At 43.6% G+C, this 24,520-nt stretch overlaps 1 protein-coding gene across 8 annotated transcripts in view; it reads right to left on the minus strand.

The window, feature by feature from the left end:
• The window catches only part of PTK2 (protein tyrosine kinase 2), a 265,732-nt gene that overhangs the window by 64,147 nt on the left and 177,065 nt on the right, over window positions 1–24,520 (minus strand). For all 8 annotated transcript variants that reach the window (XM_081951050.1, XM_081951049.1, XM_081951053.1 and 5 more), the window contains 7 exons: window positions 22,645–22,742; window positions 20,641–20,725; window positions 15,183–15,283; window positions 13,645–13,760; window positions 11,587–11,687; window positions 8,699–8,788; window positions 6,298–6,502 (listed from right to left, as the gene is read on the minus strand). In XM_081951050.1, coding sequence (XP_081807176.1) covers window positions 6,298–6,502; window positions 8,699–8,788; window positions 11,587–11,687; window positions 13,645–13,760; window positions 15,183–15,283; window positions 20,641–20,725; window positions 22,645–22,742 — 796 coding nt within the window. The remainder of the gene's footprint in view (window positions 1–6,297; window positions 6,503–8,698; window positions 8,789–11,586; window positions 11,688–13,644; window positions 13,761–15,182; window positions 15,284–20,640; window positions 20,726–22,644; window positions 22,743–24,520) is intronic.

Consider the following 24,520-nt stretch of genomic DNA (forward strand, 5'->3'; position numbering starts at 1 on the left):
CTGCCGTGCAAATTAGCCAACTGGATTATCCATCGTGAAAACCTTGAGTTGCAGCTTTCAACATTTACCAAGCATTACAGAACCCTGCTCTGCGTAATCGCAGGAGTTTGAAGCTGCTCCGATCATTTGCACGCTAGTCTCTCTCCGGAGCTGCAAGCTAATCAGCCTGGCACAAGAAGAACGGTTGCGCTTTGGATGCCAGTCAAGACTTTCTACAAGCTATTTAGGATTTACATCCTTTTCGTCTCGAAGGCACAAAAGGAACAAGATAAGCTGTCTGTCAGGCCTGGAAGCCGCTCTTTTGCTCCACTGCTTGTTCAAATACTCAGATAGTTCAGATAGTCCTCAAAATGTGCGACGTTTTTTCAGAGTATAAGACGCACCGTTTCCCCCCTCCCCTAAAAGAGTGTGGAAATGTTGGTGCATCTTATGCACCGAAGACAGCCATTTTTGGCCTCCTGAAGCCCCACATCCCATTTTTGTGAAAAATAGGCAGAAAAAGGGCTGTTTTTCACCAGAATGGGGGTGTTTTTGCCTTCCCCCACCCCACAGAAGCACTCTGCAGGCTTCAGCACAGCTGGGGAAAGGGAAAAATGTCTCCATTTTGGTGAAATGTGCCCCCCTGTGTATGCGCATGACGCCCTGCGCACGACCCCCCCCTATGGCCCGTTTTGAAGCCTCCTGAAATCAAAACAAAAAATGGGGCGTGGGGGGGTGTCCACCGCACCCCCCATGGTCCCTGGGCAGGTGACCCACACACACATGTCTCCCGCATGCATGGAAGAGAGGCGAAAATCAGCTGGCTGGTGGAAGGCGCGCACGCATGCATGGTGGAGCTGAGCTGGGTGACGGCTTGCGTGCCAGCAGAGAGGGCACCCGTGCCATAGGTTCGCCATCCTGGGTATCGGGTTTCCTGCTTCAGTAGGGGGGTTGGAGTAGAAGACTTCTAAGGTCCTTTCCAACTCTGTTGTCCAGTTACTCTGTTAAGGCAAGCCCACTTCCAAATCCAAACCAGCTGAAATGGAGCCAATCCTCAGATGCTTTTTGTGTCTGCTCCGAGAAAGAAGAAAGCATGGAATGGAAGCAACTGTGAGACGCTGTGGATTGTTCCAAACCAAGCATGAAAAATAATTGAAGCTGGGTCTTTGTCTGAGCACTTGAAGCATCAGCTGGGAACATCTCATCCTCCAGAGCAGGGCTCTCCAACCATGGCAACTTTAAGACTTGTGGACTTCAACTCCCAGAATTCTTCAGTCAGCTTTGTTTTGCTGGCTGAGGAACTCTGGGAGTTGAAGTTCACAAATTGGAGACCCCCTGCTCTAGGTTTCTCAAAAAAAAGGCACTCTTAGCATATATATTTTTAAAAAGAGAACTCGCCGGAGGTTAAGAAAGTCAAACTGAATCATATTTTCCCAAACAGAATGTTATTTGTAGGACAATAAAGCAGGCAAGCCAAAGGGCATGTCGTGTCATGCAGCTTGCAAGCCTGCCAGGAATTTTAAAGCAGCTTCAAAATATTCCCTTGAAGTTTAGAGATTGGAAAATAGGAAAATCATATTTTTGAACAGAAATGTTCCTACGCCGGGCAACCTCCATTCTTTTTCACTGTTAGCTTAAGCAAATCCTTCTGTTTCAACAAAAGCTTTTCAATCATTTTCACCCTTGCGATAAAGGTAGTATTATAGAGATTATGGAGTTCAGAATGGATGAAAGAAAGCTCCAAAGCTACTCTTAAATGAAGTTTACTCATCTCACCATAGAGCGCTGGAAGAAAAATAGAATCTAACCCTCAACAATGTGCATGAAAATGAATTAAACCAGCTATGAGAAGTAGCTCTTCGGTCCCTTCTAAAAGACCTCCAGAGACGGAGACGGCTCCACCATCGCCATAACTAAATAATTTCCAACTTGCTAAGTAAAAAGGACTTAGTGGAAAGCTGCTACCCATATTTCACCACTAAAGGACGTAAAACTACTAATTCACCACTAGAAAGAGTTTAAAAGCTTCAGAAATCTTTTGTGCCTGCCCCCTGCCCAGGGGTTGGCTGCTGCGGGTTCGCACAGGTTGGGTGATCCTCTAGCTAAGGATCTGCCCAGTTCGGCGAACGCACAAATCACACCCCTGGCTGGCCCCACCCCTCCCAGGAGTCGCCCCGCGACCCTTTTGGGATGCCAGGTAAATACAGGGCCTATGCGAAGACTCTGGGAGAGCGAAAAACGAGCCTCCCAGTTACGGAAGGCCAGAAATGGGTCTGTTTCCAGCCTCCGGAGGACCTCCGGAACCCAGAGGAGGCCATTTTCGCCCTCCCGGGGGCTCAAAAAAAGCCTCCAGAGCCCGGAGAACACAAAAATGCCTCCCCCCCCCCCCCAGTGGTGCAGGAGGCCAACTAGGCCACGCTCACCATGGCCACGCCCAGCCAGAGAACCCATTGATAAAATTTTTGAAGCCCACCCCTGCCCCTGCCTCTATATTTTTATAAATGGCCTTGTAGATTTCAAAGTGGAACATAGAAGACGATCAATAAATAAAAGCTAAAGGAAATCCTTCCCAGTGGAAATTGTACTTAAGCCAATTTACAATAAGTTGGGCTGCAGTACAGGAACTAGAAACACACTTTGGAAACTTAAGATTTTATAGACCTTTCTGCACAACGTCCCAAAGGCGCTTGTTCAAAAGGCAACTGGACTTTGGTTTTCCTTGAAGAGGTTTCGCTTCTCTTCCAAGAAGCTTCTTCAGTTCTGACTGACCAACTGAAGTCAGAACTGAAGCAGCTTCTTGGATGAGAAGCGAAACCTCTTCAAGGAAAAGCAAAGTCCAGTTGCCTTTTAAACAAGCACCTTTGTGACAACCAGGACCTGGACAATTGAGAATCCCCCTAGACCAGGGGTGTCCAAACTTGGGAACTTTAAGACTTGTGGACTTCAACTCCCAGAATTCCCCAGCCAGCAGAGCTGGCTGGGGAATTCTGGGAGTTGAAGTCCACAAGTCTTAAAGTTCCCAAGTTTGGACACCCCTGCCCTAGACATTTCTGCACAATTTTATTTTGTCAGAAATGGAACACAGTATAAAAAAAGGCCTAATATTGTGCTGTTGAAGGAAATACTGGTTGAAGCACAAGCTTCCTCCCACTAACGTGTGCCCACAAGCCAGGAAAAGAACTGAAATGTATAAATAAATGTATCATCACACTGGCCTTCTGGGATGAAGAATTCCAGGTTGTCAAACAAACCCACATAAGTAGCTCCTTGCCTGACATCATCACGGCTCCCTGCTCCTTTTTTCGTTCCCTATCTTGAAATCATCGGCTTTGGACCCAACACATAAGAGAAGAGGACTTCTTTCTGGTAGGGTTCACACCCAAAAAGTGACGACAATAGAAAAAAACAGAAAAAAGTGAACTCTGAAGTGGGACGCAGCGTTGCTTTTCCGGGCACATCATAACGTAAAAAACTGAAGTGTGTTTCAACAGTTGCCTCACTGGAAGGGAATTCCCAACGCTTCAGGCAAAAAGGGATGACTTAGCCTTTATGGAGGGATGGTGAAGCCAAAGGCATTTCTCTTTGTTCACAGAAAAGAAGAAGGAAAAAAATAAAAGTTAATAGAAGCTATTTAAAGTCAGACTGGCTGAAATTGGAGATGTGACTCATTTCTGGGCCTCTCGTGAAAAAAAAAACCCCAAAACCGACAGTATTTTATTTTATTCTGCTCAACTGGAAACGAACAGTATTCCACCACCTCTTGCAGTCAGTTTCTTCCCAAGTATCCCCTCAAGGATTACACCTCTGTTGTTGTCCCTATCGTGGTGACCTCAGGCACAGGAACGTTTTAGTTTCAGCTTCACAGCTATGGAATGCAGGTAGTCCTCGGCTTACGACCACATACAACGAGCCCAAAATTTCCAGTGGTTAAGTGAGACAGCCGTTAAGAGAGAGTTTTGCCCCATTTTACGATTTTTCTCTCCACAGTTGTTAAGAGAATGGCTGCAAGTCGTTAAGTCAGTCGGGCGGTTGTTAAGTGAGTCTGGCTTCCCCATGGACTTTGCTCGTCAGAAGGTCGCAAAAGGGGATCATGTGACCCCGGGACACTGCAACCGTCAGAAATGTGACCCAGCTGCCAAGCGTCTAGGTCAGGGGTGTCCAAACTTGGGAACTTTAAGACTTGTGGACTTCAACTCCCAGAATTCCCCAGCGGCTGGGGAATTCTGGGAGTTGAAGTCCACAAGTCTTAAAGTTCCCAAGTTTGGACACCCCTGGTCTAGGTTTTGATCGCGCGACCATGGGGATGATGGCTGCAATGGTCATCGGTGTGAAAAATGGCCCTAAGTCACTTTTATCAGTGCCATTGTAGCTGCAAAAGGGTCACTAAAGGAATAGTTGTCAATCAATGACTACGTGTAAAGTGTGTGTCTGTGTGTGTGTGTGTGTGTGTGTGTGTGTGTGTGTTTTGGGGAGGGGGGAGGAAATTGCCAATCCCTATCGCTTCTCCCTTTCTGGCAAGTTATGGAAAATAAATTATTCTAACGTACCTTTGAGAAGACACCAATCCATTTAGATATATCCAGATCTCCCTGTTCTGACCGAGGCTTCCCAAGAGCCTGAAGCAAGCTCCTTGTTCCGACAAAAAACCCTTTTATTAATTGACTGTGAATTCTGCTCATTCCCATCCAGCAAAGTTTTTCAAGGGAAGATTTACAGTCACAGACCTTATGTGGCTTGGAGAGCTGCCAGGCCGATCTCTGCAGAACTTGGAAAGGAGTCTCGGGGAGTCACGAACCAATTAAGCGAACAAATTGTCTCCTGCAAACTCCACTCCCCTTTTGCTCCTCTTTTATTTCCTCTGGGAGGGGCCATTCGTCGTCCACCTGTGGCCTTACTCCCAAGTCGACCCATGTTCTTTAGCTGTTCCTTTCGTCTGGCAACTCTGCGCATGAGCACACTGGGAACAGGCTCCAGATGTCCTTCTGCCTCACTTATCTCCGACTCCGAAGGCAGCTGATAACTGTCGGATGGCCCTGGCCCCTCTCTGCCTCAGACCCTTCCCCAGACTCCAGGAATGGCCCAGGTTCCTCCCCAACCTCCTCACTGTCCGAATCTGCTGCCAGCTTTGTTGGCCCCTGGCGGGCCACAACACATCCTTGATTTACAACCATTCATTTAGCCAGTGTTTAAAGTTGTAACGGTACTGAAAAAAAAGTGACTTACGCCTGGTTCTTGCACCTACAAGACAGTGGAGACAGCATCTGCAGTCATGTCATCCAAATCTGAGCGCTTCACAGCAAGCATGTATTCACTGTATCCCATCCCAGGGTCACGTGACCACCACAGCTGGCAACAACGTTCACAGTTGGCTTTCAACAAGCAGTCAATGGGGCGGGGGGTGGGGGGAAACTGGATTTGCTTAACAACTGCGTGATTCATTTAAGAACTGCAGCAATATCCTTAAACAACCGTGGCAAAAAATATCCTTAAAATCATGTGCGATTCACTTAACAACCGCCTTGCTTAGCGATGGAAATTCTGGTCCCAATTGTGAACGTAAAGTCAAGGACAAGTTGAATATAAATTACAATACAACTCTGCTTTGGTATTTGAAGGGTGGAATTTGGGGCTTGCTTTGGCTTTTATTACTTTTTTGATATTGTTATCCTGCTTATATCTCCATTATTAATAATTGTACCATATGATCGGACATCTAAGTCACAGAAAAGCAGAACCAAAAACAAAATCTGAAGATTTAGGTCCTGGCTTCAGAGCTGATTTAGAAGGTACCTCGATCTAAGGGAAGTTAAAAGTTGTAAGCAAAATTTTATTGAAGCAATAAGAAAAGCAGTCTCTCCATAGCCCAAATGCTCCCATGGAACCATCTCTGCTTGCAACCAATAAAAAACACAATAGTACAACATGGTCGATGTGAGAACAAGAAACTATGAAAAGGAAACCAGGATTTCACGATGGATGCTTGTGCCAGAGAAAAGCGTTTGGCAGCCATTTAATAGGCGCCATTCACATGTTGTCAGGAAAATATAAAACAGAACAATTATGTGACCACAACATGATTCAATTACAATTATTCTGTTATTCTTGGGGTACATACATTGCGTTCATTTAAAACCAGGGCGTTCCAAATTGCAATCAAGACTAATGAAAACCTGGTTGGCAAAGAGACGCCACCGTATTCCCTTGCTCCAAACAAATCTCCATCACTGTGCGTGTCCCCGCCCCCCTCTATAAAGACTATTATTTTCACACAGAAAAATGAGCATATTACAGATGAGCGAGCAGAAAAGGAATTCTTACTTCAGCTGAGCTTTCAGTTCTGTAAATCGTGGTCGCCTGCTGGGATCGTAAGCCCAACATTTGGTCATGAGGCTGTAGAGAGTAGGCGGGCAGTTGGGCGGCATCGGCAACCGCTCGCCGTTTTCGATCCGGCCAATCACGTCATTGTTCTTCACTCCTTGAAAAGGCTTGATGCCGTGCATTAAGATTTCCCACATGCATACACCTGGGAAACGGAACAAAAGAACAGCAAGCTCTTCCGAAAGCCACCAGTGGAAGTGAAACCGAACACTGCCTTCAGAAAAGGCATCGCCCAGCTCATGTCCTGAGATCATAAAACTGGAATTCTTACTCACGTCTGCAGGTAGCCGATGACTATCTGTCTGAGAATGGGTAAGCAATGATTTATTAGAAATGACACGAGCTGGCATGCAAATGTTAGCTACAAGCTTCTCCGAAATGAACCCTGAACATTCCCCCCTTTTAAAATATAAATTATACCATTTACTATGGTATCAACTAACGGGGAAAAGATGTTACTGATTTAACAACTGCCATGATTCGCTTAACAACTGTGGCAAGGAAGGTCGTAAAGTGGGGCAAAACTCAATAACTGTCTTTCTTAGCAACATAAATCTTGGGCTCAATTGTGGTCATAAGTCGAGGATTACCCATATAGGTAGACTGAGAAACTGCCTCATTTTCCCTGGCGAATGTCAACACACTCAATGCCCTTGTAATTCGGGAGACACACAAAGCAAACATTGCTTTTTTACAGTTTTCTCTCTTCCAGACCTATAGGAAATGACTAAAATGGGCTCCATCAACCCGTTTCATACAAAAAGAGACACGATGCCCCTGAATGAGAGAAACAGTGCTGTAGGAGAAAAGGTGTTGTTGTTTTTTTGTCCCAAAAGGCAACTGGACACTGGGTTCTTTCTGCTGGCGGGTCACAAAACCCTCTTTACGCTCTGTAGATTTCAACTCCCCAAAGTTGATGCTATTTATATACCGAACTTAAAATGTAAAGAAGGTTCCTCTTGCAAACCAACTATATTCCCATTAAATACTAATTACCATGAAATTTGTATAATGTCTGGTGTGGAAAGTCAGGCCCAGACATGAAAATCCAACTAAACTGATTTATTGCCAATCATGCCTATTAACAGGAATCTTCTCAACTAATGGTTAGCACCTGCTAGGAATTAAATCAGGGTCAATGGAATCAGAGGGAGGTTGGACTTAGTTTGCTTGTGGCTATGTAGAGATTCTAGGCCAGAGGTCGGCAACCTTAAACACTCCAAGAGCCATTTGGACCTGTTTCCCACAGAAAAGAAAACACCGGGAGCCACAAAAACCTTCCTGTGCAGGACTATTTCCTGAGCGGCCACAAAACTAACATATCTAGTTGAATTAAACGTTCTGTTTTCTTCTGAAAGTTTTCTTGGATTTATCCATGCTTGGCCTCCCGGGGTCAAAAAGATCCAATAAATTGCATGCCAGTGGGTGTCGCATATTGGCGGTTGTGACACATATTTTGAGCGACAGGGAGCTGCAGCAGAGGGATGAAAGAGCCACATGCGGCTGCAGAGTTGCTGCCCCTCTTTTAATTCTGTCCCCAGGTTCTGCCATTCCTTCTCCTACATTCACTTACATATCTCTAACCCACGGTTCATTTAAACACAAAAGCAGGGAGCGAAATAAATTTAAGCAATTGATAGTAAATAGCACTGCCATTGCTGGATGAAAAAAAATCCAAGGCGGCATCACTCTAGAACACTCTATTTCATGAATAAAATCTTCTAAATGCAATCTAGAGCAGAAAGACAAACAAGAGGGGACAACTACAACGTCAATAGAAAATGAAAGGGGGAGTATAGAGCAAATTCAACATTACATCTGGGTAAATCTACATTTTGCGCACTGGTTTGAGCGCCATGCAATACCAGGCAAGGGCGATACAGAGAGTCCTTGACTTACAAAAATTCGTTTAGTGACCATTCAAAATTACAATGCCAATGAAAAAAATAAGTCAGGACCATTTCTCACAATTACCACCGTTGTGGAATCCGTGATGGTCACGTCATCCAAATTCAGACGCTTGGTGACCGGTTCGTGTTTATGACCATTGCAGGGTCCTAGGGTCACGTCATCCCCTCTTGTGACCTTCTGACAAGCAGAGTCAAAGGGGAAGCCAGATTCACTGAACAAATGTGCTACTAACTCAAAAACTGCAATGATTCACTTAACAACTGTGGCAAGGAATTCATAAAATGGGGCGAAGCTCGATTAACAAGCATCTCACTTAGCAACATAAATTTTGGGCTCAATGGTGGTCATAAGTCGAGGACTACCTGCACACATTCAAGAAACAGTTTAAAATGGAGGCAGAGGTATAGGAAACGTGCTGATCTCCTCTTACCAAACATCCAGACATCACTGGCTGAGGTAAAACGTCGGAAGTTGATGGATTCTGGGGCCATCCACTTGATGGGCAATTTTCCTTTTGAAGCTAAAGTGCACAAATGAAATCTACTCAGGACATCTTAAACATCATTCATCTGCTCCACTCTTTATATTTTACACTGGGTTGCAAGCTAAACTTTTGAGTATATATGCATGCATGCATCCCAGTCTGAATGTGCTGGCTGAAGGTTTCGCCAACTTGGGCCATTGGGTTGTTATTGTTGCCTATATCATAGAGCAGTGAGGGCTTTTTGGTGCTGAGTGCCCAAAGTGTGCACGCAACCCCAAAATGCAATGCAAATGTCCCCTGCGCATGCGCCCCATCCACGTACCCTGCCCCAGTGCATGTGCATGCGTCCCCTGCAGATGCGCCCCACCTCCCTTCCACCCACCTACCCCGCCCATTACTGGCTTCCAGATTGGTGCAGGAGGCTTTCCAGGCCCAAAACAGGGCACAGGGGGTGCGCGCGCACATGTGAATCCCCAAAATGCAATGCGAGCACCCCTGCGCATTCGCGGCAGAGGCCCAAAGACTAAATGGCCAGCGGGTGGAGCTGGGCTGGGGCGACAGCTGGCATGTCCGCAGAGAGGGCTCTGCGTGCCACCTGTGGCCCACATGCCATACGATCGCCATCACAGTCCTAGAGCAATCAAAATGAATTTCAGCCCCATGACTGCTGAAAAGCAGGAAGGCGTAACAGTGAAATAGATTCTATGCTACTGTTTTTTACACATGAGCTAGGTATGGTTCACCCCTCATCCTATACTGTCATGTCTCTTGGACATTTGAACAGTAAGTGAATAAAGAGGAGCTGAATCAAAGATTCAGCTACAAAGCTTTGCACAGAAAGCAGCACAATCGTCACAGTCATTTCCAGAGTTGAGCTGCAAAAATATGAATGACTGCAAGATGGCAGTAAAGACCTGACAGTATTCAGCATCTATCTAATACCATCCAGCAGTCATCCAGCTGTTTACACACCAAATACGATACGGCTGATGGAATACATGTCCCAATTTTTATCGAATGTAATCAAGACTAGAAAATCAGGGGCCTGTAGGGACCTCAAGGGGTAGAAAGCAAAGAACGGGGTGCCCCTCAGAGGAGGCATTGAGAGGTCAGGGGCAGGTGGGCTTCGGTCTGCACTAGGCGTCCTAGGGCCTTCCCCATGTCTGAGGTACCCCATGCTCTGCTTAAGGACCACATCAGGGAAAGCAGGGATGGAGGTTGTTAAGCAAGGCAATCAATGGGCGCCTCACTTAAAACTACCTTCACAACTTGTGACTGTTATGGGAAGGGCTCCATTGCAGTCGTATGTTTAGGACTACCTGTAAAACAGCATATTTCACAGATATATAATATTGCACATGGAGAACATTTCCAAGGTTTCCAGTTCTTTTGTTCAACAGTATAGGATCAATTTGCTAAACTTAGAAAAAAAAACAGATCAATTTTTTGCCATGGCTCCTTTGTCAAGGAGGAAGGAGAACGGGAATCTTTGGAGCCTGATCTAGTGGTGCCAGGATCCAACCAGCAGTGAGGTCTTCATAAGCTATTTTCTAATGCCTCTAACCCTACAGTCCTGGACTCTCAGCATTTCTGTGGCAGCCTCGCTTTGTAGCAGCCAAATTTGAACTAGACCCGACAACACAATTACTGACCTTTTAAAATAAAATATTTCTTAATATATATATTTTTTATTTTCAAACATACAAAATACACCAAAAACAAAACTTAAGACATAAACTACATTTACACAGTACATTGGAATGTTGTGTTCCTTCTTATAGCAGTTTCAAATCAGTACAATTCTCCTTATGTTATTTCCCCTTCTAATATGTTTCATTTAAGTTTCATCATTTTTAACCCTCTTATTTTTAAAATAAAATATTTAAATGGACTATACTGGTTTTTAATTCTGGACTACTGATCATGCCTCTTGTCCTATGGGCCATTCCATGTCAAGTGGTCTGATTTCAGAAACGAAATCATAGAAGGATTGTGACGTAGCCATAGCAACGTCCTCAACTTTGCCCCTATTTTTAGGGCTTTATATGTCAGTGATGAAAAACGAACCCTACTTTTTTAGGGTGTTTGAAACACGCTCTTTCTAATGAGAGTGATTTAACAGAGTTTCGAGAAGGTCTTTTTTTTGTAAAAGTGGGCTGAAAATACCCTATTTTGGGCATTTTTACAAAAAGAAATGTCAACTTTACACTCAATTTGTAAACTATTGGAAAGCACTAGAAGAATGAAATTTTATATTCGAAAACCTTGTGTTGCTAAGTTATTAGGCACAAAGCTTCACATTTAACATAACTTTCCTTCCAGAGATATAAAAAGCCAAACTTGAACCATTTTTTGAACCGCAAATTTTTTCGGCCAACTTTGCTCCAAATTATCTAGATGGAGATCATTCACGAGAACGTTTTTATTGTTTTGTTTAATAGAGCACAGAAAGTTGCACAAGATGGCCAAGTTTTGTTTCTCTCAACAAAATATTGCCGGAGATATTATGTCTCAAAGTTGCTGGAACCTCAGAGTCATTCTGTAGAAGGTTGCAGTGTGGGGTCAAACAAATGACTCTATCTCTGCAAGTATTGCATCGGCACATGTAACACTTTACATGTAATACTTTACATGTGGAGACATGTTCATTGGGGATGTGTGTGCACGTTCACACCAACTTTCATCAAAATCCGTGATGGTTGAGCAGGGACCCCCCCCCCAGACCACTTGACATGGAATGACCCCTGTGTCCTATGACAGCCTCAGACAGAATACTCTTTTTATTCAACAGAGACTGTGTAGACGGTGATTATGTAAACATACCCCTTACTTACCTTTATAATATGTGCTATCTTCCATATACCGAGACAAGCCAAAATCACCTAGTTTGACACAATCTGTAGAGGACACTAGCACATTTCTAGCAGCAATATCCCTGGTGGAAGACATAAACGTTAATCCTTCCGTTTAAGACATCAGCACCCAAGCGCATCTGGAGCACATTCAATTAGGTTATTTTCATATCAAAAATTTATCACACTTCTGCTCTCTTCCCAAATCAAAGGCGCAATATATCACATTACATAATGTAGGAAAATTCTAGCTAGATTAAGACAATTATACCTGAATATAAGGTCAACCAATGTTTGCACAGCTTAGTATGGTACTTACTAAGACATCTCCAATTAAACCTTCTACTAATTTTTGAACAGAATGCTTCAAGTGGTAGAATCTTTTTGAACTGTCGTAAAACACAGGCATACAACGCATTGTAAATTTTTGCACTGGAGTTAAGTTTTTAAGGGAAACTATTTAAATCCCCAAGTGCAAAAAACAGCCTAAAACAAATATCAGGATGTCATCAGTCACTCCAAGTCCTTGGAAGCTAACTTTATTTTTCCTTTCCTGAAATGACAGCTTCCTGTAGTAAGAAAGTTATACACTGCTCCTGCTGGGGGCTGGATTCCCATTAATTCCCATTAATACTGCTTAAGCCTTTCCAGTCTCCTTACAATGAAATGCACAAGCATAGGCACATCAAAGCAGAAAAATTATAAAAATCCATGATTTTTTTATTTAGAAAAACAAGACAAATTTATGGTTTTTTGCTTTTTAAAAAGTGGCCGTCGGGGAGGGGGGGAAGCAGAGACATCACCTGGCCAACAAAAGTATGTATAGTCAAGGCTATGGTTTTCCCAGTAGCAATGGATGGCTGTGAAAGTTGGGCCATAAGAAAGGCTGAGTGCCAAAGAATGGAGGCCTTTGAACGATGGTGCTGGAGAAGACTCCTGCATTGAGTCCCTTGGACTGCAAGGCCATCCAACCGATCGGTCTAGAGGAGATCAACCCTGGCTGCTCTTTAGAAGGCCAGATCCTGAACAGGAAACTCAAACACTTTGGCTACCTAATGAGAAGGAGGAAGGACTCACTGGAGAAAAGCCTAATGCTGGGAACAATGGAGGGCAAAAGAAGAAGGGGATGGCAGATAATGAGATGGCTGGATGGAGTCACTGAAGCAGTCGCCGTGAGCTTAAATGGACTCCAGAGGATGGTAGAGGACCGGAAGGCCTGGAGGAACGTGGTCCATGGGGTCGCAGTGGGTCAGACACAACTTTGTGACTAACAACAACAATTTATGGTTCCTTGACCCCTTAGTTAAAAATCAGGCAGAACCTAGTCCGAATCTTGCTTGAATCCTTTCCTTAGGATTATGTGACGTTCTTATTAAAAATAATCTACTGTGCAAGAGTGTGGCAAGGATTAGAAGATACTACCTCCAAAACCACCTTGAAACTTTTACGAGTATGTGTGAACTCGAAGTTTTAAAGTGTGTGTCTGATCTCCATGTTTAATAGAGTATTTTCCTTCCTCTTACAGATATCAAGTATTCCCCCGATTGCTTTCCATTTTAATGACCATGAAAATGTAAGCAGTCCATTCACTGGTTAAAAGGTTTTCAAGAAAACCCTTATTACTATCTCATGCTTTGGAAGTTGCAGGCTATTTCAAAATGGAAATTGGAAATTGCTGCTACTATTTTAGCAAACACTGGAAGAGGCTGCCCAGCAGATGTCACCCTTTGCCAAGTCTCTTGCATGCTGCTGGATTCGGAACAGTTAATACTCACAAAGAGACCAACAAATCAAGGACGAAAATAAGTGGATTCTAAGATGTTAAAATACTACTCACCGTTCTTCATTAAATCAACATAAAGGGAATTGCTTTGGGTTAAATGGGCAGCTATGCAAATTTTATCAATGAATGGAATAATGGAAAATGGAGTTCTGGATAAGAAAACCCATTACCATTAAACCCAACCTGGCTGTTAAAACAGGCAGCGATGTACACAATTTCTAAGAGGATAATATTTTGCAGGGAGGTGATGATCTTACCTATGTACAAACCGTTTGCTCTCTAAGTAGGCCAGTGCTGTGCTAAGTTGGTAAGCGTAAAGTATCAAGGATGCCAGATCCAAGCTGTATTTTCTGACTTGCAGAAACGATCTCAACTACAGGATGAAGGAGAGAGAGGGGGAAAGTCAGAATAAGCAACTAAGCGAAAATAAATCCAGCAGCGCAAAGGATCTCGATTCAACATGTTGCAGCCAGTTCTGACCTAGGCTTCCTGAGAAACAAACTCCTTGTCCCGACAAAAAACCCTTTTATTAATTTACTGTGAATTCTTCTCATTCATATCCAACAAAGTCTTTCAAGAGAGGATCTACAGTCACAGACCTTATCTGGCTTGGAGAGCTGACAGGATGATATCTGCAAAACTTGGCAAGGAGTCTCAGAGAGTCACAAACCAATTAAGCAATTGTCTCCTGCAAACTCCACTCCCCTTTCGCTCTTTTATTTCCTCTGGGAGGGGCCATTCATCATCCACCTGTGGCCTTACTCCCAAGACGACACCTGTTCTTTAGCTGTTCCCTTCGTCTGGCAACTCTGTGCATGCGCACACTGGGAACAGGCTCCAGTTGTTCTTCTGCCTCACTGATGTCCGACTCTGAAGGCAGTTGATAACTGGCATACGGCCCTGGCCTCCTCTCTGCCTCCGACACAGAGCCCTTGTCCAAGCCTTCCCCAGATTCTAGGACTGGCCCATGTCCCCCCCTAACCTCCTCACTCTCCAAATCTGCTGCCAGCTCTGTTGGCCGCTGGCGGGCTGCAACACAGTCTAAAGAACCCCAACTGCCTCATCTCCCTCTCTCTTCTCCATTGCACTGTTTCTCCTTTTCATGGCTACTGAGCATGCTCAATTCTCACTGGGCTGTTTGTTGCAGAGAAACTGTGATTTCTAAACCACCAATGGACTTCTGCAAGCAGCCCTGGCAGTGGCCTCACCCTGGCCTCCATCGTTGGGGTGCTCAGCAATGAAAAGGAAAGCCGTGAAAATATTCAAATTGGCCTATCTCTGCTGATCTTTAGAATTAAATGACTTTCCTTCCAATCAAAATGCACATGTTTTACAAAAGCTTGGACTGTCATACTCTAAATCAGGGGTGGACAACTATGACCTCTTTACGATGCTGCCCTTTTTGTGTGAAAAATGGTCATATATCACGTTTTTCAGTGCCGCTGTCACTTTGAACGGCCGCTAAAAGAACTGTTGTAAGTCAAGGACTACATGTACATTGCGCCAAGATTTTTATTTACAATCCTTTTCCGCTCTCTTCTTCCCAGGGGAAAAGCAGAGAGCTGTCGCTCAACTCCACACTGAGAAGAACAGGTTTAGGTCTCCTCTTCCAATTCCACAATTCCCCCTGGACTCAATTCAAAACTACGATTCTGCCATTGCGAAATGAATGCTGATGATTCTTTCTTCCTATCGAGAAAGACGCCCACACAACACTTTCACGTCCCCCCCCCCAAGTCTTTATCAACACCCCCCTCCCCCCGAGGACAGACGTGTCTTGATGGATTCTTCTCACCTCTCCCTGGGTACAGAGCTCCATAATGATCCAGACGGGATTTTCCGTAATGACGCCAATCAGCTTCACAATGTGAGGGTGATCAAACTGACGCATTGTTACTGCAACAGGGAAAGGAAAAGTTCTCGTTAAACAGAGGCATGCTGTGTGACGGGCAATCCGAAAACAGGAGGGGAAAGGGTTCTTTTTGTAGCAAGGGGCTGAAACATATTCTAGGCTTACTAGCACTAGCACTTAAGGCTTCCAGTAGTGGCCAAAATTGTGGAAACCTTTTGGGGAAAGTCTACAGTATTTTTGAGGTTTGATGGCTAATAACCCCACTTTTGTGGGGGAGTAGTACCATAAAATTATACATCAATGGAAAGATAATTTAATCAAGAATGTAATGCAATAACTTTTATGAAGGATTTGCTATTAGAATAGCAGTTATAAAGAAGAAAAGTGAAACATGTAGAAAAAAATGAGATATACAAAAATTATCACCATGTCAGTTAATGGGTAACCTTTAGCATGAATTACGGCCTTACAACGTCTTCCCATGGAGTGAACCAAGTCTTTTAGTTCTGCAGCTGTTATAATGTGAAATCAAGATTGAACGATTGTTTCTATTAACTATTAACTGGGTTTTATTGTTGAGAATACGAAGCTCTGCTTGTATTGCTGCTTGATTCTCGTTGAATTGAGTGTTCTCCTTGCCTGTTGGAGACGTCAAGCGTGGATTTTTTGAAAAACTCTGCCTAGTAACCTAGAGAGAAGTAAGGATGCGTCTCTTTGGGCTAGACTGTGTTAAGAAACTGACTCCAGTCAAGAAGGTGCATCCAAACAATTCAAACTCAGTTTCTGGACTAATAGACAGACGTTATAACCCATGCATGGAGTCTCCAAGCAGTGCACAGGGGAATTACGGCCTTACAACGTCTTCCCATGGAGTGAACCAAGTCTTTTAGTTCTGCAGCTGTTATAATGTGAAACCAAGTTTGAATGATTGCTTTTATTAACTGGGTTTTATTGCTGGCTATATTTAGTTTAGTTTACTTTAGTTTATTAGACTTCTAGACCGCCCCCTCTCCCTGAAGGGACTCAGGGCGGTGTACAGGTACAAAATTAAAACCATACAATCGATAATAAATATAATTAAAATCAGATTAAACAGACCCCTGTACAAGTTTATAAAAATTAAAAACCCAACCTTAAAACCAAACCGTAAAATTTAAAAATACAAACTGAGGTGGGAAAGTTTGAATTAGGCCAGGCCGGCTAGCTGAAATAGGTGGGTTTTGAGCTTGTAACAGCTGGGCATGTTTAACGGAGCATTTAGGCTTTGATATTATCAGAGAGATGATGAGTTAATCTCCCAGCTTAAGTTCTTATTATTCCACTTTTTTTGTGGTGGTCATAAAGTGAACCAATGGCTTACTATGGGCAGAAATGTCAATTTTCAGTAAAACTAGTGTAAAATACGATCAAAGGAGCACAGGAAGGTACAAGCAGCAGCAAATGTATCCAGGGAAACTGTCAAAACTTCAAATTTGGGTTGTATATATTTGTCATAACTTCAAATAGTTTCTAAGTGACTGGCCATAAACTGAGGACTCTCTGTAAACAGTTCACCCAGGAAATCATTTTGTTTCCAGAGTAAACTACCATTCTTTCTGAGAAATGGGCTACGTGGTTGCACCTTCTCACCGTTCCATGGGCTCACTGTCTATTTTGCAGCTCAGCTCTCTATTTTAATTTCTCTTCGATTTTTAATATCTACTGTGATGAGTGCTGTATTTGCAGATGTATTCATGCTAATCGTGATTACTTTTAAACCAGCTCTTGAAACGAAAGCATATTTAGCCCCGATTTCAGTATCCAAAGCACAGATGAAACCCCCAAAATGGGTTAGAGCTGGACACTGGAAGAGAGGTGCATCTTTGATTTCACAACCATTTATTTGTTTGTTTGTCAAACATGTACAAGGACAGGCATGAACATAAACAAAGGAAGTAATTACAGATAAATGGGGACAGTAAGACAGGGATGGTAGGCAGGCTGGTGCACTTATGCATGCCCCCTTTACAGACCTCTTAAGAATGAGGTGAGGTCCACGGTAGACAATTGAACCATGCTGAAAAGGCCGGGAATTTTCTTTCTGAGTGAGCCGCTAAGGTGTGACAACAATTTAATATCTTTCGATCAGCCTAAATGGATTCAGTTCAAGAACAGATGGCTTGCAAAATATAAATTGGCGACAATTATCACTAGCCATGCTTCAAAGCTTCCAACCTGCCTTATAAAAAAAAAAATCTTATTGATTCACAATGTCTACGCTTCATTTGGGCATTTCTTCATTAAGAGCAGAAAGAAGATAAATGGAACACTATTCAGACAGATGCACTGAGTTGTGATGGAGGACAACCCTGACATGAATATGATGTCCACAAGAAAATCTCATTTACTCCCTTTGGCTGAGGACTATTGACGAGGAGTATAATTGCTTTATTATCTGTCTCAAGAGCGCCGGCGTTAAAGCTCGCGCGGAATGAAATGGAAATTGGTTTGTTTGTGCTGTGGAAGAGATAGCAGTCCGTAGCCAAACCTGGAACGTTCACCTTTTATCTCATGACATACACAGGAAAAGTCTAAAAAAAACATACATTATTAGAGTAGCAGATTTATCTTGGCTGCTCGTGATGTGATTGCCGTTCTAAACGACGCATTGTGTCGTTCTTTAGTTTGAACCGAGTATTGCAAATCTGTATTTATGAATCAAATCTCAGCCTGTATTTTTCAACTGTGAGACTTTCTATCCAAGGACAGGAATGCAACCCTTCTGACTGTTTGCTTACTTTGAGGCAATCACCTGTTTATCTTCCCATTCTCTGGGGAGATTACACGAGCAAAAAGAAAAGAAGAATAAATGCAAAACCCTAACAAAAGTATCTCAGCAAAAGCCATCCAAATAAATCCACAAAAAATATGTACCTTATTTTTCGGAGTATAAAAGGCACCAAGATTTTAAAATAGCGAATTAAAAAAAAAGTTTCTGCACTCTGCAGGCCTCCCCAAAATGGCCCGTTTTTGGTCAAAAAAAAGGGGGCATGCATAGCCTTTAGGAGGCTTATAGTGTGCTTCTAGGGACTGGGGGGCAAAAACGAGCAAAAAAACGGCCCGTTCTTCACTCATTTCTGCCCTCCCCAGCCCCCAGGAGCACTCTGGAAGCCTCCTAAAGGCTCTGCACGGCCATTTTTGCGAAGGGGGTGGGGTTTCAGGAGGCAAAAAAATTCCTGTACTCTGTGTGTAAGATGCACCCAGATTTTCACCCTCTTTTTTGAAGGAAAAAGGTGTGTCTTATACTCTGAAAAATATGGTATATTTTATTATAAACTCTTACTTATAGTGAAAATCTATAAAATCTAATGAGGGCAGACCTGCACGTCCACACAACTTCCCAAAGCTTGATGGACCAGAATAACCTCTAGTGCAGGGGTCTCCAACGTTGGCAACTTTAAGTCCCAGAATCCCCCAGCCAGCAAAGTTGAAGTTGGAGTCCGCCAGGCTTAAAGTTGCCAAGGTTGGAGACCCCTGCTCTAGTGCACTGTTTCCCAAACTCTGTAACTCTATGATGATTGGACTTCAACTCCCAAAATTCCCCAGCTATTGGACTGCCGTAACAGCGCCCCCAGTGGCCAGGTGAGCCACATCTTGGCTTTTTCAAGCATATGCCAAACATCCATAGGCAGCCAAGTTTGTATACCTTGCTCCACCCATGCCTGGAAAAAGGAAGGTCAAGCCAGAGTGCGTGTGGGTGAGTGGGAGAAGAGGAAGTGATACAAGCAGCCGTGGAAGTAGGGAGCAAGGTCTGGGCCAGGACAAACAGCAGGCAAGCGAGCCAACAGTCAACTGCCAAGACCATAAGCCCCAGGAAAGAGCCCACCTGGGTTCCGTCCCTTGCCAGCTTGGCTTTGCAACTCAGTAGTCACGGTGCTTGTGAAAAAGAGCGAGGGGCTTTGCAGCAGCTTTATTTTGCAGCTGTGTTTATAAAAGGAGAAACCCCACTGAGGCAGCGCATAATCCCCTCTAAGTGGAAGCACTTCTGGAGGGGGAACGAGGACAAGATGCCACTCTGAGGACTTTGCTTAACAGGGCAAGAGCCAATGGTTGGGGATGGTGGGTGCTGCGATGCAGTGTACAGTTTTCAGCCAAGTCGTGGTGTTTGTTTCTGGTCTTTGCACAAAGAACCCCTCACGCGCTCACCCTAAACCAAGGGTGGCTAACCTTTTTGTCCTCGTGTGCCAAAATCCCGTGCACGCATGACAGCCCGCACAGCCCACACCCATAATGCAATGCGCCCCACCCCCCTGTGCATGCATGCACACAACATACCCGTGCTCCTCCCGCCCCTGTGCATGTGTGAGATCCCTAGCGCTCGCCCTGCGCATGCGTGCAACCCCATCCCATTGTGGGCCTAGCAGGCTTCCCTGAAGCCTCCTGGGGCCAAAATGGGGTGCGGAGGGGGGCACCCCCCTCCACACACTGTTTTGGGCCTAGCAGGCTTCCCTGAGCCTCCCAAAACCAAAAACAGGGTGTCCACCCTGGACTCCCCCCATCCCCTGTGCATGCGCACACGTCTCCCGCATGCAAGGCAGAGACCCGAAAATCAGATGGTTGATGGGAGGCGCATTCACATGTGCAGTGGAGCTGAGATGGGGCTATGGCTCTCATGCCCACAGAGAGAGCTCTGTGTGCCACCTGTGGCACGTGTACCATAGGTTCGCCATCACGGCCCTAAACCTACCAAAGCTGAAAACTACTGCAACACTCTCTACATGGGGCTGCCCTTGAAGAGCACCCGGAGGCTTCAGCTGGTCCAGAATGCAGCCGCGCGGGTTATCATGGGGGTACCTAGGTGCTCCAATGTTACACCCCTTTTAGGCGGCTGCACTGGTTGCCGGTTGTTCTCCGGGTGCGATTCAAGGTATTAATTATGACCTTTAAAGCGCTCCATGGCTTAGGCCCAGGGTACCTGCGAGACCACCTACTGCCACCAGTAGCCTCCCACCGTCCAGTACGATCCCACAGAGTTGGCCTCCTCAGGGTGCCGTCGGACAGTGTCGGCTGGTGACCCCCATGGGGAGAGCCTTCTCTGTGGGAGCACCTTCCCTCTGGAATGAGCTGCCCCCAGAGCTTCACATAATCCCTGACCTCCGGTCCTTCCGACGCACCCTAAAAAGTTGGCTTTTCCAGCAAGCCGGCCTGGCCTGTTAATTTTTATCTCATTTTTTAGATGTATTGTCCTATAAATTGGGTTTGTTTTTTTGGATATGTATTTAATTTCTTTTTAACTTTCGGGATGTGTATTTTTAAATGTTGTACGCCGCCCTGAGTCCTTTGGGAGAAGGGCGGCATATAAATCCAATAAAACAAACAAACAAACAAACAAAAAGAAAAAGAACAAGTTTTAATAACTTACAGGCTTCTTGCAAGAATTTCTCTCTTATGCTGTCCGAGGTACAGTTTTTGCACGTTTTGATTGCAACTGCCATGGCAGGGTTTTCCTACAAGACAGAAACGCCCACATTGTAGAAATGAAAGGAATCACACAGATAAAGACATTGATTATGAAGATTTTAAAAGGCTGTTTCATAGACTTTGCAAAGAAAAGGTGACAGTTTTCTGAAGTTAGCATTTCCTCATGAACTATGCAAGTGAAGATGAAAACACATTTCTCTCAGCACATTCATGTGTCTCTGCAAAGGGACTGGAAGCTGCAGCTCCTGCTGAAAAGTTCAAATGTCTCCCACAGCAGGCTCAAATCAGAAGCTGCTGGTAGGCAGCATTCTCTGCATTAAAAACGTTCACCCATTACCAACTGCTAATTAGACCCTCAGGCCAAATGAGACTTCCCTACTCCTTGGACACCATCTCCTCTACACACATCCCCACAACTGCATGTAACAGCTGGGCATGTTTAACGGAGCATTTAGGCTTTGATATTATCAGCGAGATGATGAGTTAATCTCCCAGCTTAAGTTCTTATTATTCCACTTGAGCCAATGGTTTGTGACTTTGCCTTACCAAGTCTCCACCAAAGACTTGGTACATGTTTCTTCTAATACGTACATTTTTTTTGCAAAACTAAAACCAAAAAGATTTTCCCCACCTCCCAAATATCTTTTAACACCAATGTGTATCTAAAGTACAGGAACTGGAGTTCGCCTACGCGCTGCTCCTTCTTTTGCATTGTCCTGTTTTTTTCTTCTGTGAAAAGCTTAGGTACACAGAATGGCACAATGAGCTTCAGGGTCAAGTGAGGAAAGGCTTTAGCCTTAATCTGACATTTTAGTCATCGGGATCATAGTCACGGATAGCAGCGTTTGCCACACGAAGCAGCGTGACACAGTCTTAAGAAAGGGGGAACGACAGAAGACGAGCTGTATTTGCACGCGAGCAGCCAGCTGAAATTAGTTGACACCAAGCAAGATGAGAGGAGAGTCAACAAGGAATGAAAATAGTTTCTAAGCCAGGGATCAGCAACCTGTGGCTCTGGAGCTGCATGTGGCTCTTTTATCCCTCTGCTGCAGCTCCCTGTCGCAGTCAGCTCCACAATTGATAGGGCTTTCGGTTAGGACAGCCAGAGGAAAAAGGATACCGTGCTAGGAAGAGACTCTATGGTGAGGGAACCAGACTTCCAGTCGGCTCCAGAATTGAACTGGGGGCTTCTGGTTAGGACTTTTGTTGTTCTTTGAGTGTTTAAGGTTGCCAATCCCTGTTTTAAGCAACCGATCGTCCAAAAAGTGCTTTTTCAAAAAATATGTTTTTTTCCATAGACATTAAGCAACCAGTCTTACATAACTCAGCCACAGTAAACAGCCAGTGAACGTGAAGAAAACACCATCAAAAGAGAATATTAGTAGTTCAGGGTTGAACTGTGGGGTCCTTGATGCTCTCTGAGCTAAGTGGTGTTCTTGCAGATGTTTCATGACCCAAATGGGTGACGCCATCAGTGCTGGAAGGGAATGGTGTTTGGTAATGAAACGCTGGCAACCAATCTCAGAGAGCATCAAGGGCCCAACATGAAGAAAATAAGTGAGCATATATATAAAGGTTTGCTAGAATGAAACAAAATGAAGGGCTAGACAAAAGACACCATTCAGGCACACAACTGTGGTATAAAAAACTCTTGTCTTCTCAAACACTTACTTACATCACCTACCCAGTATTATAGTTTGGTAAATATGAATGTGTGAGGATGTGTGCAGTTTAAGGAATTTTAATCAATAAAGATAAAAGATTAGTGGAGACACTATGCATTGGGTTGAGACGTTTTCCATTACCACATAAGATAATGAAGTTCAAAACTCAACGCATTTGCATTTTCACTAGAACGTAAGAATGTACAGTGGATAATAACACACAATTGGAAGGAAGTGAATTCTACTTCTGAAAAAAGCATGAAAACGTTACGGATACCTACTGGAGTGACATAAACTCCTTGGTGGACATCGCCAAACTGCCCTTCACCGATGCATCGTCCAAGTTCAATCCGCTCTCTTTGAATCTCATAATCCCTGGCTATTAAAATACAATCCATTTAAATTTAAATCCAATGATGAAATAGCTTCCCCATAAAATACCCCCACAAATGACAAAACACCATCCAAGGTCGCTTAAAATGATTACCCGTTTGAAAAATATACCAATATTTGCCCACAAGCAATCCACATAAGTACCATTTCTATAGTGGAATCCTCTTAAACACCCATTCAGCTGGAAATCCTGGGAAGGACATGAGACATCTAGTTCTGAATTAGTTCCAGTGTGTTTAGTTACATTAATGCAAGCAATGTAATTAAAGCATCTTAACTGAATTATGACCAATGGTTCACATGGAAAGAAATGCAAAAAGGGCAGGTTATTTTGATTAGCTCCTGCTAATGGCATCTTTAAGAGGTCTCCATTACATGGTATTTTAGGGGCTTGTGGTTTTAATCCTATGCATACATTCCTGAAAATAAATCCCACCGAAGAGTGAAATTTACTGCCAAGTAAAAATGCAAAATATTGAGTTGTTAATCAGGAAATCAGCCAAGAATAGTTTTAATAAGCCTGAAAAAGACCTACCCTAAATACCTATGCAATGTATTCTGCTGATACTTCATACATATTTTATTATATGTTTTTTCTTTAGTAAACTGCTTATTCCTATAATTATTAGGCATTATTCATTGCCAACTGAATTGTCTATTTTTATTTCCGTATTTCAAATAAAATAGTGGGAAACATGCTTTCTTGTTTCCAAAGAGAGAAGTGGAAATGATTTATTATGATGTGTTTTTTTTTAAGGTAGAAATAGGAATAAAATCTTCAGTAGTCTATATATCCATTTTTATTTGAACAAAGCAGTTTTTTCTTTGTAATGCCATAGCTATCAAATATGTTGGCTCAAAAATACACAATTGAGCCAGCACTTTATTAATAGAAAGTCAACAATTCCTTTTTTTTTTAAGGTATCTTCAAAATTGTAAACAGATAGATAATTAAAGGATCTCCTGTTACCTTCATCTATTCCATAGCTTTCTGCAGTGCAATTAAGAGAAAAATCAAACACCGGCTTAGAAAATGCTTCTTAAAAATGCAAATTACATTTGGAAAAAAAAATATCCAGTATTCAAAATCCCACACACAGACATTGTATTTGAAATTTCTGCAAATACCCCAAAATACATGATCTACGTTTATGACATCATCTTCATAACACTGTAGAGGCACAGATGCCATCCAAATTTACTTTGCATATTGTAAAACATTTTAGGATGAGGTGGTTACATTTAATCCATTACATACCGACTATTATGAGCTATGTTTTTCATTAACCGTGGCTAACAATTAAACAAAAAAAGTCATTCATTCACTCTTAACCTGAAAGAATACTCATTTTTTAAAAATTTATTATCCCTGGTTAATCTCAAGGGCTAAGCACAGGCCAGTCTGATTAGCCCTTGGAAGGAGACCTCAAAGGGACACTGAGTAGAAGTGGGTTCCGGCAGAGACTAATGCTGGTTTGCTCATGATGCCCGTATGCACAGTACAACTAAATTTGCTCTGCGCATGCGCAGAAGCCAAAAACAAGATGGCGGTGCCGTAGGTGCCGCCAGGAAAACTGGCTCGGGGGCGTGGCGGGCCTGGGTCGCTGCCGGTTCCAGCGACCCAGGCCGCCAAACTACTACCAGTTTGGCTGAAACGGTTCGAACCGGTAGGAACTGACACTAAGGTTGTGGGCAAGACTAGGCTCTCCAAACATATCCAAGAAAAGGGCAATAACAAAACACACCCATATTGTTGCCAAGAAA

The sequence above is a fragment of the Natrix helvetica genome (assembly GCF_964273705.1).
Source record: "Natrix helvetica genome assembly, chromosome: 4".
In the NCBI taxonomy this organism is placed as follows: domain Eukaryota; kingdom Metazoa; phylum Chordata; class Lepidosauria; order Squamata; family Natricidae; genus Natrix; species Natrix helvetica.